The 11,956-nt window shown below is 39.8% G+C and overlaps 1 protein-coding gene across 1 annotated transcript in view; it reads right to left on the minus strand.

Moving 5' to 3' along the window:
* The window catches only part of LOC132157446 (CUB and sushi domain-containing protein 1-like), a 636,306-nt gene that overhangs the window by 146,267 nt on the left and 478,083 nt on the right, over positions 1–11,956 (minus strand). Inside the window, exon 25 of the mRNA XM_059566804.1 lies at positions 1,168–1,294. Within this exon, the coding sequence (XP_059422787.1) occupies positions 1,168–1,294 (127 nt within the window). The remainder of the gene's footprint in view (positions 1–1,167; positions 1,295–11,956) is intronic.

An 11,956-nucleotide genomic window follows, 5' to 3' on the forward strand; every position in this document is an offset into this window, starting at 1 on the left:
ACTAGCAGTAAGTAACTCTGCAACTACATGTCAACTAGCAGTTAGTAGTAGTAGTATTAGTAGACTGGCTGCTTAATATCTTCTAACACTTTCTTTGTCAACTTATTGTCAACTTATACTAAGCCTAAACCTACCCCTAACACTAACCCTAAACCTACCCTAACAGTCTACTCTGACAGTTAGTAGACATGTAGTTTCAAATTTCTGAGATTTAGTTGATATGTAGTTGACATGTAGTTACAAAGTTACTTATAGTCAGTAGAATGCCTAAAGTGGACTATCGAAATAAAGTGTAACCAAATTGCATTCTAGTGGGGTAAAAATAAAAAAAATTGGTGGGTTACCCTGGTAAAATTTGCAGTTTAGGGGTTTACATTATATATATATATATATAACTTAAGTTAAATGTTACCAATAAAACTGTTTTCTCAGTGCAGTCTTTTGAAAAATGCAAACAACCATGTCATCATACTAATTCAAAACACTTAAAACTATACAGAATTACACAAACATGATTTCACTTAATACATCTTGAGCCTAGGTGATGTTAAAAACACAGTTACTGTGCAAATGTATGCTATGGAGTGAAGTCACAGAGGGGTTTCTTTCACCTGTGAGGTGAGCTGGGAGCGAGAGATGGAGTGGAGTTGTAGTGGAGTGATTACAGACGCTTTGAGCGCGGAGGGGAAATTGCTGTTGCTCCACTCCACTCACATACTCTGCTCGCCAAAGCCAATTTTTACTGGCATTCAGTGCTTGGCGAGCATTCATTCTGGACCCTGCATGTATAGAAATAGTTGAAACACCTGTAGCACTCAAATGAAATGACTCAAGCCCAGTGGTATGGATTACATCCCACTCTTACAACGCCTCCTTTTATCTGCTCTTATAAGCCATATTCTCCTTAAACGGATCAACCAAATTGGCTTACCTGAGTTTTGCTCCATTTTTGAAGGTTTAACTGGCTTATCGCTTTTTGTGTCTCTATTCTTGTTGCCTCTGTGTAATGGTAATGCACTTGTAGGAACAGATGCCAGCCAGTGGTAGGCCACACAGCGGGGTGAAATGCAATCACCATGCTCCTTTATAGGTTATATGCGAATTATATGGAAATTAAAGAAGGGGTGGTAAAACATTAACATGGTTTGCAAGCACCAGTTTTCGTACCTGATGGTTTTGCCTGTGTCCGCCTCAATGGACCAGGTGCAGTGAAGGTTGTTGTCATAGGGGGCCGGGTAACCAGGAGACAGGATCCGTCCAGATGTGGCGCCGCTAATGTGTCCTCCGCACTCGGCTACACACACACACACACACACACACACACACACACACACACACACACACACACAAGAATTTAGGTCTTTAACTAGATTTGCATTTCCAGAAGGAAATATCAGTGCTTGCAAGCAACAAAACAATAAATCAAGTTCTAGTTTAATATAAATTACTTTGAAATGAATTAATATGACACAAATAATAATTCACCGTATATATTTAAGAAGAATTCAAATATAAGATGACATCATAGTTAAAGGATACATCTTCAATGCAAACCATGAAGCATTGTAAACAAAGGGAGATTTTTTTAGACTGTTTCGATTTTAATCATTAAAGGGATAGTTCACCCAAAAATGAAAATGTGATGTTTATCTGCTTACACCCAGGGAATCCAAGATGTAGGTGACTTTGTTTCTTCAGAAGAACACAAACCAAGATTTTTAACTCAAACCGTTGCAGTCTATCACTCTTATAATATACTGTAAGTGGATGGGATGAGCTCTAACTCTCCAATGAACCATTGACACTCTATCTGTTTATTTTTAATAGTCTTGATGTGGTTCATAGTTTTAATTTTCTTGTTTCAGTTTATAGTTGTTATAGTCTTGTTTCAGTTCATAGTTCGCATAGTCTTGTTTAAGTTTATAGTTTTCATAGTCTTATCTTAGTTTATAGTTTTCATAGTTTAGTCTTTTTCTTGCCTTGTTGACCCTTTGCTCTGGATTCTGGATTACCTCTCTTGCTTAGCACTCTGGATATTGTTCATTCATCGAAGACCCACGCTTACCCTAGGAATATTATTTGTCTTGCCCTCTATAAACCTGTTTGCCAGAGTTTGACCCATGCCTGTTATGACCATGTCTCTGTGTAATAAAGCTTGCACATGGATCCACACGTCTCACGACTCGTCAGCCCCGTATCAACAATGTTGGCTCAAGGCAATATTCTCCATTTTCCAGACCATTCTCAGGTGTCTCACATGCAATTACTAAAGTTGAGTCTCTTCATCAGACTTACAGTATTAGTCTATTTGGTTCAAGCTCAGTTTACCATCCCGTTGAAGAAAAAGTACATACTGCAAGGAAGTCACAGATTACAATATATATATATATATATATATATATATATATACAGGTCCTTCTCAAAAAATTAGCATATTGTGATAAAGTTCATTATTTTCCATAATGTAATGATAAAAATTAAACTTTCATATATTTTAGATTCATTGCACACCAACTGAAATATTTCAGGTCTTTTATTGTTTTAATACTGATGATTTTGGCATACAGCTCATGAAAACCCAAAATGCCTGTCTAGATCGGTCTCTGTCAGAAGGAGATGCATAAACGAGAACACAAGTGTACTATTTATGGAGGCTATATCTTTAACACCAAGCATTTCTGCAGACTCTGTTGATACTCTCCTTGATTCATTCAACTCAAAAGTTAAGATTGTTATTGATGATATTGCTCCAATAATAATCAGTAAGAAAACAAACAGACAGAAATCAGTTTGGAGAAGATCAACAGCAGTTCAGACTATGAAAAGACAATGCAGAAAAGCAGAGCGGATGTGGCGGAAGACAAAACTTGAAATTCACTATAGCATCTACAAAAACAGCCTTCATGCTTTTAATGTGAAACTAGCCACAGCTAGACAGAATTTCTTCTCAAACCTTATAAACAGTAACTTAAATAACACTCGTACTCTTTTTGCCACTGTTGAGAGACTGACAAACCCCCCAAGTCAGATTCCCAGTGAAATGCTATCAGACAGCAAATGCAATGAGTTTGCATCCTTCTTTTCTGAGAAGATCATCAATAGGGTCAGACAGATTAGGCCACAATATCAAAAAGATACTATGTCGATTTTTGAAGCAATTGATAGCAAGATTCTGGAAGACATAGTGCAGCACCTAAAATCGTCATCCTGCTATCTCGACACACTTCCCACATCTTTTTTCAAAAATGTGCTTAACTGTTTAGAAGCAGATCTTTTAGAAGTGGTGAACGCCTCACTTCTTTCTGGGACATTTCCAAACTCCTTAAAAAATGCAGTTGTTAAGCCCCTCCTGAAAAAAGCAATCTTGATAACACCGTTTTGAGCAATTTTAGACCAATATCTAATCTTCCTTTTATAGGTAAAATTATAGAAAAGGTCGTTTTTAATCAGCTGAACAAATACTTAAACTCAAATGGATACCTGGACAATTTTCAATCTGGTTTTCGACCGCATCACAGCACAGAGACAGCACTCATTAAGATAATAAATGATATTCGCTTAAATTGTGACTCTGGCAAAATATCGGTGCTGGTATTGCTAGATCTCAGTGCTGCGTTTGACACTGTCGATCATAACATACTACTAGAGAGACTGGAAAACTGGGTCGGGCTTTCTGGGATGCTACTCAAATGGCTCAGGTCATACTAAGAAGGGAGAGGTTATTATGTGAGTCTAGGAGAGCATAAGTCTAAGTGGACGTCCATGACATGCGGAGTCCCACAAGGGTCAATTCTTGCACCTCTCTTGTTTAGCCTGTATATGCTTCCCCTAAGTCAAATAATGAGAAAGAACCAAATTGCCTATCACAGCTATGCTGATAATACCCAGATTTACCTAGCCTTATCTCCAAATGACTACAGCCCCATTGACTCCCTCTGCCAATGCATTGATGAAATTAATAGTTGGATGTGCCAGAACTTTCTTCAGTTAAACAAGGAAAAAACTGAAGTCATTGCATTTGGAAACAAAGATGAAGTGTTCAAGGTGAATGCATACCTTAACTCTAGGGGTCAAACAACTAAAAATCAAGTCAGGAATCTTGGTGTGATTCTGGAGACAGACCTTAGTTTCAATAGTTATGTCAAAGCAGTAACTAAATCAGCATACTATCATATAAAAAACATTGCAAGAAGTAGATCTTTCTTTCCAGCCAAGACTTGGAGAAACTTGTTCATGCCTTCATCACCAGCAGGGTGGACTATTGTAATGGGCTCCTCACCGGCCTTCCCAAAAAGACCATTAGACAGCTGCAGCTCATCCAGAACGCTGCTGCCAGGATTCTGACTAGAACCAGAAAATCTGAGCATATCACACCAGTCCTCAGGTCCTTACACTGGCTTCCAGTTACATTTAGGATTGATTTTAAAGTACTTTTACTCATATATAAGTCACTAAATGACCTAAGACCGAAATATATTGCAGATATGCTCACTGAATATAAACCTAACAGAGCACTCAGATCATTAGGATCGAGTCAGTTAGAAATACCAAGGGTTCACACAAAACAAGGGGAGTCCTCCTTTAGTTACTATGCCGCCCGCAGTTGGAATCAGCTTCCAGAAGAGATCAGATGTGCTAAAACACTAGTCACATTTAAATCTAGACTTAAAACTCATCTGTTTAGCTGTGCATTTATTGAATGAGCACTGTGCAATGTCCGAACTGATTGCAATATATATTTTCACTGTTTTTTATTTTATTTTATTTTATGTAAAATCATTTTCTAACTGTTTTATCCCCAGCTTTAGCTCAGCTGGTAGAGCGGAGGACTGTAGGTTGGAGTGTTGGCAATCCTTAGGTCGCTGGTTCGACTCCGGCTCGAAGGACGTCTTTAGGGAAGTCGTGGCCTAATGGTTAGAGAGTCGGACTCCCAATCGAAAGGTTGTGAGTTCGAGTCCTGGGCCAGCAGGAATTGTGGGTGGGGGGAGTGCATGTACAGTTCTCTCTCCACCTTCAATACCACGACTTAGGTGCCCTTGAGCAAGGCATCAAACCCCCAACTGCTCCCCGGGCGCCGCAGCATAAATGGCTGCCCACTGCTCCGGGTGTGTGCTCACAGTGTGTGTGTGTGTGTGTGTTCACTGCTCTGTGTGTGTACATTTCGGATGGGTTAAATGCAGAGCACAAATTCTGAGTATGGGTCACAATACTTGGCTGAATGTCACTTCACTTTCACTTTTCACACTTTTAAATTCATTTTAAATAAGTACAGTTTTAATAATTTTAAAAGTTTTAAAATTGCTTGTTTTATTCTTGTTATTATTTTTCTTCATTACTATTTTACTTTCTTTTATGTAAAGCACTTTGAATTACCAGTGTACGAAATGTGCTATATAAATAAACTTGCCTTGCCTTGCCTTGCCTGTCTCAAAAAATTAGCATATTTCATCCGACCAATAAAAGAAAAGTGTTTTTAATACAAATAAAGTCAACCTTCAAATAATTATGTTCAGTTATGCACTCAATACTCGGTCGGGAATCCTTTTGCAGAAAGGACTGCTTCAATGCGGCGTGGCATGGAGGCAATCAGCCTGTGGCACTGCTGAGGTGTTATGGAGGCCCAGGATGCTTCGATAGCAGCCTTAAGCTCATCCAGAGTGTTGGGTCTTGCGTCTCTCAACTTTCTCTTCACAATATCCCACAGATTCTCTATGGGGTTCAGGTCAGGAGAGTTGGCAGGCCAATTCAGCACAGTAATACCATGGTCAGTAAACCATTTACCAGGGGTTTTGGCACTGTGAGCAGGTGCCAGGTCGTGCTGAAAAATGAAATCTTCATCTCCATAAAGCTTTTCAGCAGATGGAAGCATGAAGTGCTCCAAAATCTCCTGATAGCTAGCTGCATTGACCCTGCCCTTGATAAAACACAGTGGACCAACACCAGCAGCTGACATGGCACCACAGACCATCACTGACTGTGGGTACTTGACACTGGACTTCAGGTATTTTGTCATTTCCTTCTTCCCAGTCTTCCTCCAGACTCTGGCACCTTGATTTCCGAATGACATGCAAAATTTGTCCAAAAGTCCAGTGCTGCTTCTCTGTTGCCCAGGTTAGGTGCTTCTGCCGCTGTTTCATGTTCAAAAGTGGCTTGACCTGGGGAATGCGGCACCTGTAGCCCATTTCCTGCACACGCCTGTGCACGGTGGCGCTGGATGTTTCTACTCCAGACTCAGTCCACTGCTTCCGCAGGTCCCCCAAGGTCTGGAATCGGTCCTTCTCCACAATCTTCCTCAGGATCCGGTCACCTCTTCTCGTTGTGCAGCGTTTTTTGCCACACTTTTTCCTTCCCACAGACTTCCCACTGAGGTGCCTTGATACAGCACTCTGGGAACAGCCTGTTCGTTCAGAAATTTCTTTCTGTGTCTTACCCTCTTGCTTGAGGGTGTCAATGATGGCCTTCTGGTCGGCAGTCTTACCCATGATTGCAGTTTTGAGTAATGAACCAGGCTGGGAATTTTTAAAAGCCTCATGAATCTTTTGCAGGTGTTTAGAGTTAGTTAGTTGATTCAGATGATTAGGTTAATACAACCCGAATTCCGGAAAAGTTGGGACGTTTTTTAAATTTTAATAAAATGAAAACTAAAGGAATTTCAAATCACATGAGCCAATATTTTATTCACAATAGAACATAGATAACGTAGCAAATGTTTAAACTGAGAAATTTTACACTTTTATCCACTTAATTAGCTCATTTAAAATTTAATGCCTGCTACAGGTCTCAAAAAAGTTGGCACGGGGGGCAACAAATGGCTAAAAAAGCAAGCAGTTTTGAAAAGATTCAGCTGGGAGAACATCTAGTGATTCATTAAGTTAATTGATATCAGGTCTGTAACATGATTAGCTATAAAAGCTTTGTCTTAGAGAAGCAGAGTCTCTCAGAAGTAAAGATGGGCAGAGGCTCTCCAATCTGTGAAAGACTGCGTAAAAAAATTGTGGAAAACTTTAAAAACAATGTTCCTCAACGTCAAATTGCAAAGGCTTTGCAAATCTCATCATCTACAGTGCATAACATCATCAAAAGATTCAGAGAAACTGGAGAAATCTCTGTGCGTAAGGGACAAGGCCGGAGACCTTTATTGGATGCCCGTGGTCTTCGGGCTCTCAGACGACACTGCATCACTCATCGGCATGATTGTGTCAATGACATTACTAAATGGGCCCAGGAATACTTTCAGAAACCACTGTCGGTAAACACAATCTGCCGTGCCATCAGCAGATGCCAACTAAAGCTCTATCATGCAAAAAGGAAGCCATATGTGAACATGGTCCAGAAGCGCCGTCGTGTCCTGTGGGCCAAGGCTCATTTAAAATGGACTATTTCAAAGTGGAATAGTGTTTTATGGTCAGACGAGTCCAAATTTGACATTCTTGTTGGAAATCACGGACGCCGTGTCCTCCGGGCTAAAGAGGAGGGAGACCTTCCAGCATGTTATCAGCGTTCAGTTCAAAAGCCAGCATCTCTGATGGTATGGGGGTGCATAAGTGCATACGGTATGGGCAGCTTGCATGTTTTGGAAGGCTCTGTGAATGCTGAAAGGTATATAAAGGTTTTAGAGCAACATATGCTTCCCTCCAAACAACGTCTATTTCAGGGAAGGCCTTGTTTATTTCAGCAGGACAATGCAAAACCACATACTGCAGCTATAACAACAGCATGGCTTCGTCGTAGAAGAGTCCGGGTGCTAACCTGGCCTGCCTGCACTCCAGATCTTTCACCTATAGAGAACATTTGGCACATCATTAAACGAAAAATACGTCAAAGACGACCACGAACTCTTCAGCAGCTGGAAATCTATATAAGGCAAGAATGGGACCAAATTCCAACAGCAAAACTCCAGCAACTCATAGCCTCAATGCCCAGACGTCTTCAAACTGTTTTGAAAAGAAAAGGAGATGCTACACCATGGTAAACATGCCCCGTCCCAACTATTTTGAGACCTGTAGCAGAAATCAAAATTGAAATGAGCTCATTTTGTGCATAAAATTGTAAACTTTCTCAGTTTAAACATTTGCTATGTTATCTATGTTCTATTGTGAATAAAATATTGGCTCATGTGATTTGAAAGTCTTTTAGTTTTCATTTTATTAAAATTTAAAAAACATCCCAACTTTTCCGGAATTCGGGTTGTAGCTTGTTTAGAGAACCTTTTCATGATATGCCAATTTTTGAGAAATTTTGGGTTTTCATGAGCTGTATGCCAAAATCATCAGTATTAAAACAATATATTCCAGTTGGTGTGCAATGAATCTAAAATATATGAAAGTTTAATTTTTATCATTACATTATGGAAAATAATGAACTTTATCACAATATGCTAATTTTTTTAGAAGGACCTGTATATATATATATATATGTATATCAGCGACCAATTCTCCACACCGCAGACTGAGGACAACTTCACAATGACCGACGCACACTCTTTCTCCTCCTTCTCCCCACTCTCAGAGATGGACGTCTCCAAACTTCTCCTGTCCAATCATCCTACTACTTGTCCACTTGATCCGATCCCCACTCACCTCCTTCAAGCGATCTCTTCTTCAGTCATACCTTCGCTTACTCACGTTATCAACTCCTCTCTTCACTCTGGAACATTTCCCTCAGCATTCAAGCAGGCTCGGGTAAGCCCACTGCTCAAGAAACCATCTCTAAATCCAGCGCTTCTTGAAAACTACAGACCGGTATCCCTTCTTCCATTCATTGCAAAGACACTTGAGCGAGCTGTGTTCAACCAGTTTTCTATGTTCCTTGTACAGAACAACCTCCTGGACAGCAACCAATCTGGCTTCAAAAGTGGCCACTCAACTGAAACTGCTCTGCTCTCGGTTACTGAAGCCCTGCGACTAGCAAGAGCAGCTTCAAAATCCTCGGTACTCATCTTACTGGACCTTTCTGCTGCTTTTGACACTGTTAATCACCAGATTCTCCTGTCCACCATCAGAAAGATGGGCATCTCTGGAACAGCACTCCTGTGGGTTAAGTCCTACCTCTCTGACAGATCCTTCAGTGTGTCTTGGAGGGGTGATGTTTCAAAGTCACACCACCTTGCTACTGGGGTTCCTCAAGGCTCAGTACTTGGACCACTTCTCTTCTCAATCTACATGACATCATTAGGATCTGTCATTCAGAAGCATGGCTTTTCTTATCACTGCTACGCTGATGACACCCAACTCTACCTCTCATTCCAACCAGATGACCCGACGGTAGCCGCTCGCATTTCAGCCTGTCTGAGTGACATCTCTAGCTGGATGAATGACAATCACCTTCAGCTTAACATTACGAAGACAGAACTCCTGGTGATTCCAGCTAACCCATTGCTTCATCACAACTTCTCTATACAGCTAGGCTCATCAACCATTACTCCTTCGAGGACAGCTAGAAACCTAGGAGTTGTGATGGATCATCAGTTAAGCTTCACAGACCACATTGCTACAACTACCCGGTCCTGCAGGTTTGCCTTATACAACATTAGGAAGATTAGACCCTTCCTGTCAGAGCAAGCCACCCAACTTCTTGTCCAAGCTTTTGTTCTCTCCAGACTGGACTATTGTAATGCTCTCCTGGCGGGCCTTCCTGCATGTACTGTGAAGCCCCTGCACTTGATCCAGAATGCAGCAGCGAGGGTTGTCTTCAATGAGCCAAAAAAAGTTCACATTACTCCTCTCCTCCTCAGGTTACAATGGCCTGGTAGCCTGGTAGCTGCTCGCATCAAATTCAAGGTACTGATGCTAGCCTACAAGACGACCACTGGCACGGCACCAACTTACCTAAACTCATTGGTTAAATCTTATGTGCCCTCCAGAAGTTTGCGCTCTGCAAGTGATAGACGCCTTGTGGTACCATCCCAAAGAAGTTCAAAATCACTCTCAAGGACCTTTTCCTGGACTGTGCCCAGCTGGTGGAATGACCTCCCAATCTCAATTCGTACAGCTGAGTCTTTACTCATTTTCAAGAAACGGCTAAAGACTCATCTTTTTCGCCTGCACTTAACCAACTAACAGTAGCACTTTTTATTTTCTTGTCTTTTAATTAAAAAAAAAAAAAACTACCTATGCGTTCTATACTAGACTAACTGAGACTTGTCATGGCACTTGTATACTGTTGTTGTTCCCTTGTTGACCTGACTGCTTCTATTGTTCTCATTTGTAAGTCACTTTGGATAAAAGCATCTGCTAAATGATTAAATGTAAATATATATATATATATATATAATTTGAGATCATGAATTTGTAATAAATTGTACAATAAAGTTTAATTTGGGGGTGGTGTTAGTGCAGTGGATAAGACACATGCCTTTGGTGTGAGAGACCAGGGTTCGAATCCACTGTGAGACTCCAATGTGTCCCTGACCAAGACACCTAACCCCTAGTTGCTCCAGAGGCATGTGACCCCTGACATATCTAGCAATTGTAAATTGCTTTGGATAAAAGCGTCAGCTAAATGAATAAATGTAAATGTAATATTCGATGCATTCATTGTGGGACTGTTTTGTGTAGTATGCAAACCTTTGTACATTTTAATAACTATGATTAGGCATTAACTACTACTGTAATTACTTTACCACTCTCTACAATTTTTGTGATCCGATGACATGATCTTTTCATCACACAATAAATTACTTGGTGGTACAATGGTACAGTGATGTATCAGATGATAATAGCTAGTTACTTGTAGGGTTGCCACCTTAAAATACGGAATCGTCTCGTATTTTAGGGTAAAATGATGTGTTCCCATATCAAATCAATACGGGCCCGATTTGTCCCATATTTCACAAAGACCAACAAGCTGGATCAACAAATAAGTATTTTGAACCGTTTGTATTGCTAATAGAAATTATAATGAAATTAATTTCAAATGAAGTTAGAGCATTGATAGCTGATAGCATTTTTTCTCTATTATGGAAGTTACTGAGGACCAGCCTGTTAAGTTACTCACATTCTTCAAAGTATCTTTTTTTGTGTTCAACAGAAAAAATAACTTTAGGACTTTAGGTTTAGGACAACCTGAATGGGTGTCCCCTATTTTGGCTTGCTGAAGGTGGCAACCCTAGTTACTTGATATACAGTTCACCAATTAATGTGTCAAGGTATTTGTGGATTAAAGTAGGGTACATGATACTTAAGGTCATATTTAGACAAATTCTTTAAAAAAGTAAAAAAAAAAAAAAAATCTTGAAGTTCCAACTTCAACTGTAATATCTGTCTAAAGTCATCAGACTATCAATGGGGATGCTGTCTCATACCAGGTTCACCAGAAGGTCCAAGCATTATCAGTCTGGTTAAGAAATCTCTGAGGGTCTGCATACTCTACATACTGAAATACTGAATATAATATCAGCTTTGGGAAACATGTTAAAAACTTCATCACCTTTCTTCTGTGATGGTGCATGTGCCTTGAGCACTGCAGTGTAAATTAATCTATGAATAGTTAATGGAATTCCCTTTGCTTAAGTCCCATTTGCTGATCTCTCTTGGATTACAACTTGTTGCATGAGTTGAAGAGGGCAAAGAATGGTGCAACTGCTGAACTTTATCATCAAAATTTACTGAAGCCAAAACTATATAAATCCAAGCCAAATATATGGAAGGGTAAAAGAGAACTAAAGACCCCTTGGGCAAAACTGCATAAGACTAGAGAGAAAGAAACACAGCCAAATGCCTGTTTATCACTAAACGCTATAAAACTTTCCTGATCCATTAGATTGAATTATTTTAATGTGATTTGACAAATCATTTAACTAACTAATTTATTGTTTTATATATGTATTTATGTATTTATTTTAAGCTTTTAAGTCTAAATTTCATTGCGCATGTATCAGACTATATTACTATTTTCCATAACTATTACTATTTTCCATAACTAAGCCTTCAATTTCCATGTATACGTTTCAAAGTTT

Source organism: Carassius carassius, chromosome 14, assembly GCF_963082965.1.
Source record: "Carassius carassius chromosome 14, fCarCar2.1, whole genome shotgun sequence".
Classification (NCBI taxonomy): Eukaryota; Metazoa; Chordata; class Actinopteri; order Cypriniformes; family Cyprinidae; genus Carassius; species Carassius carassius.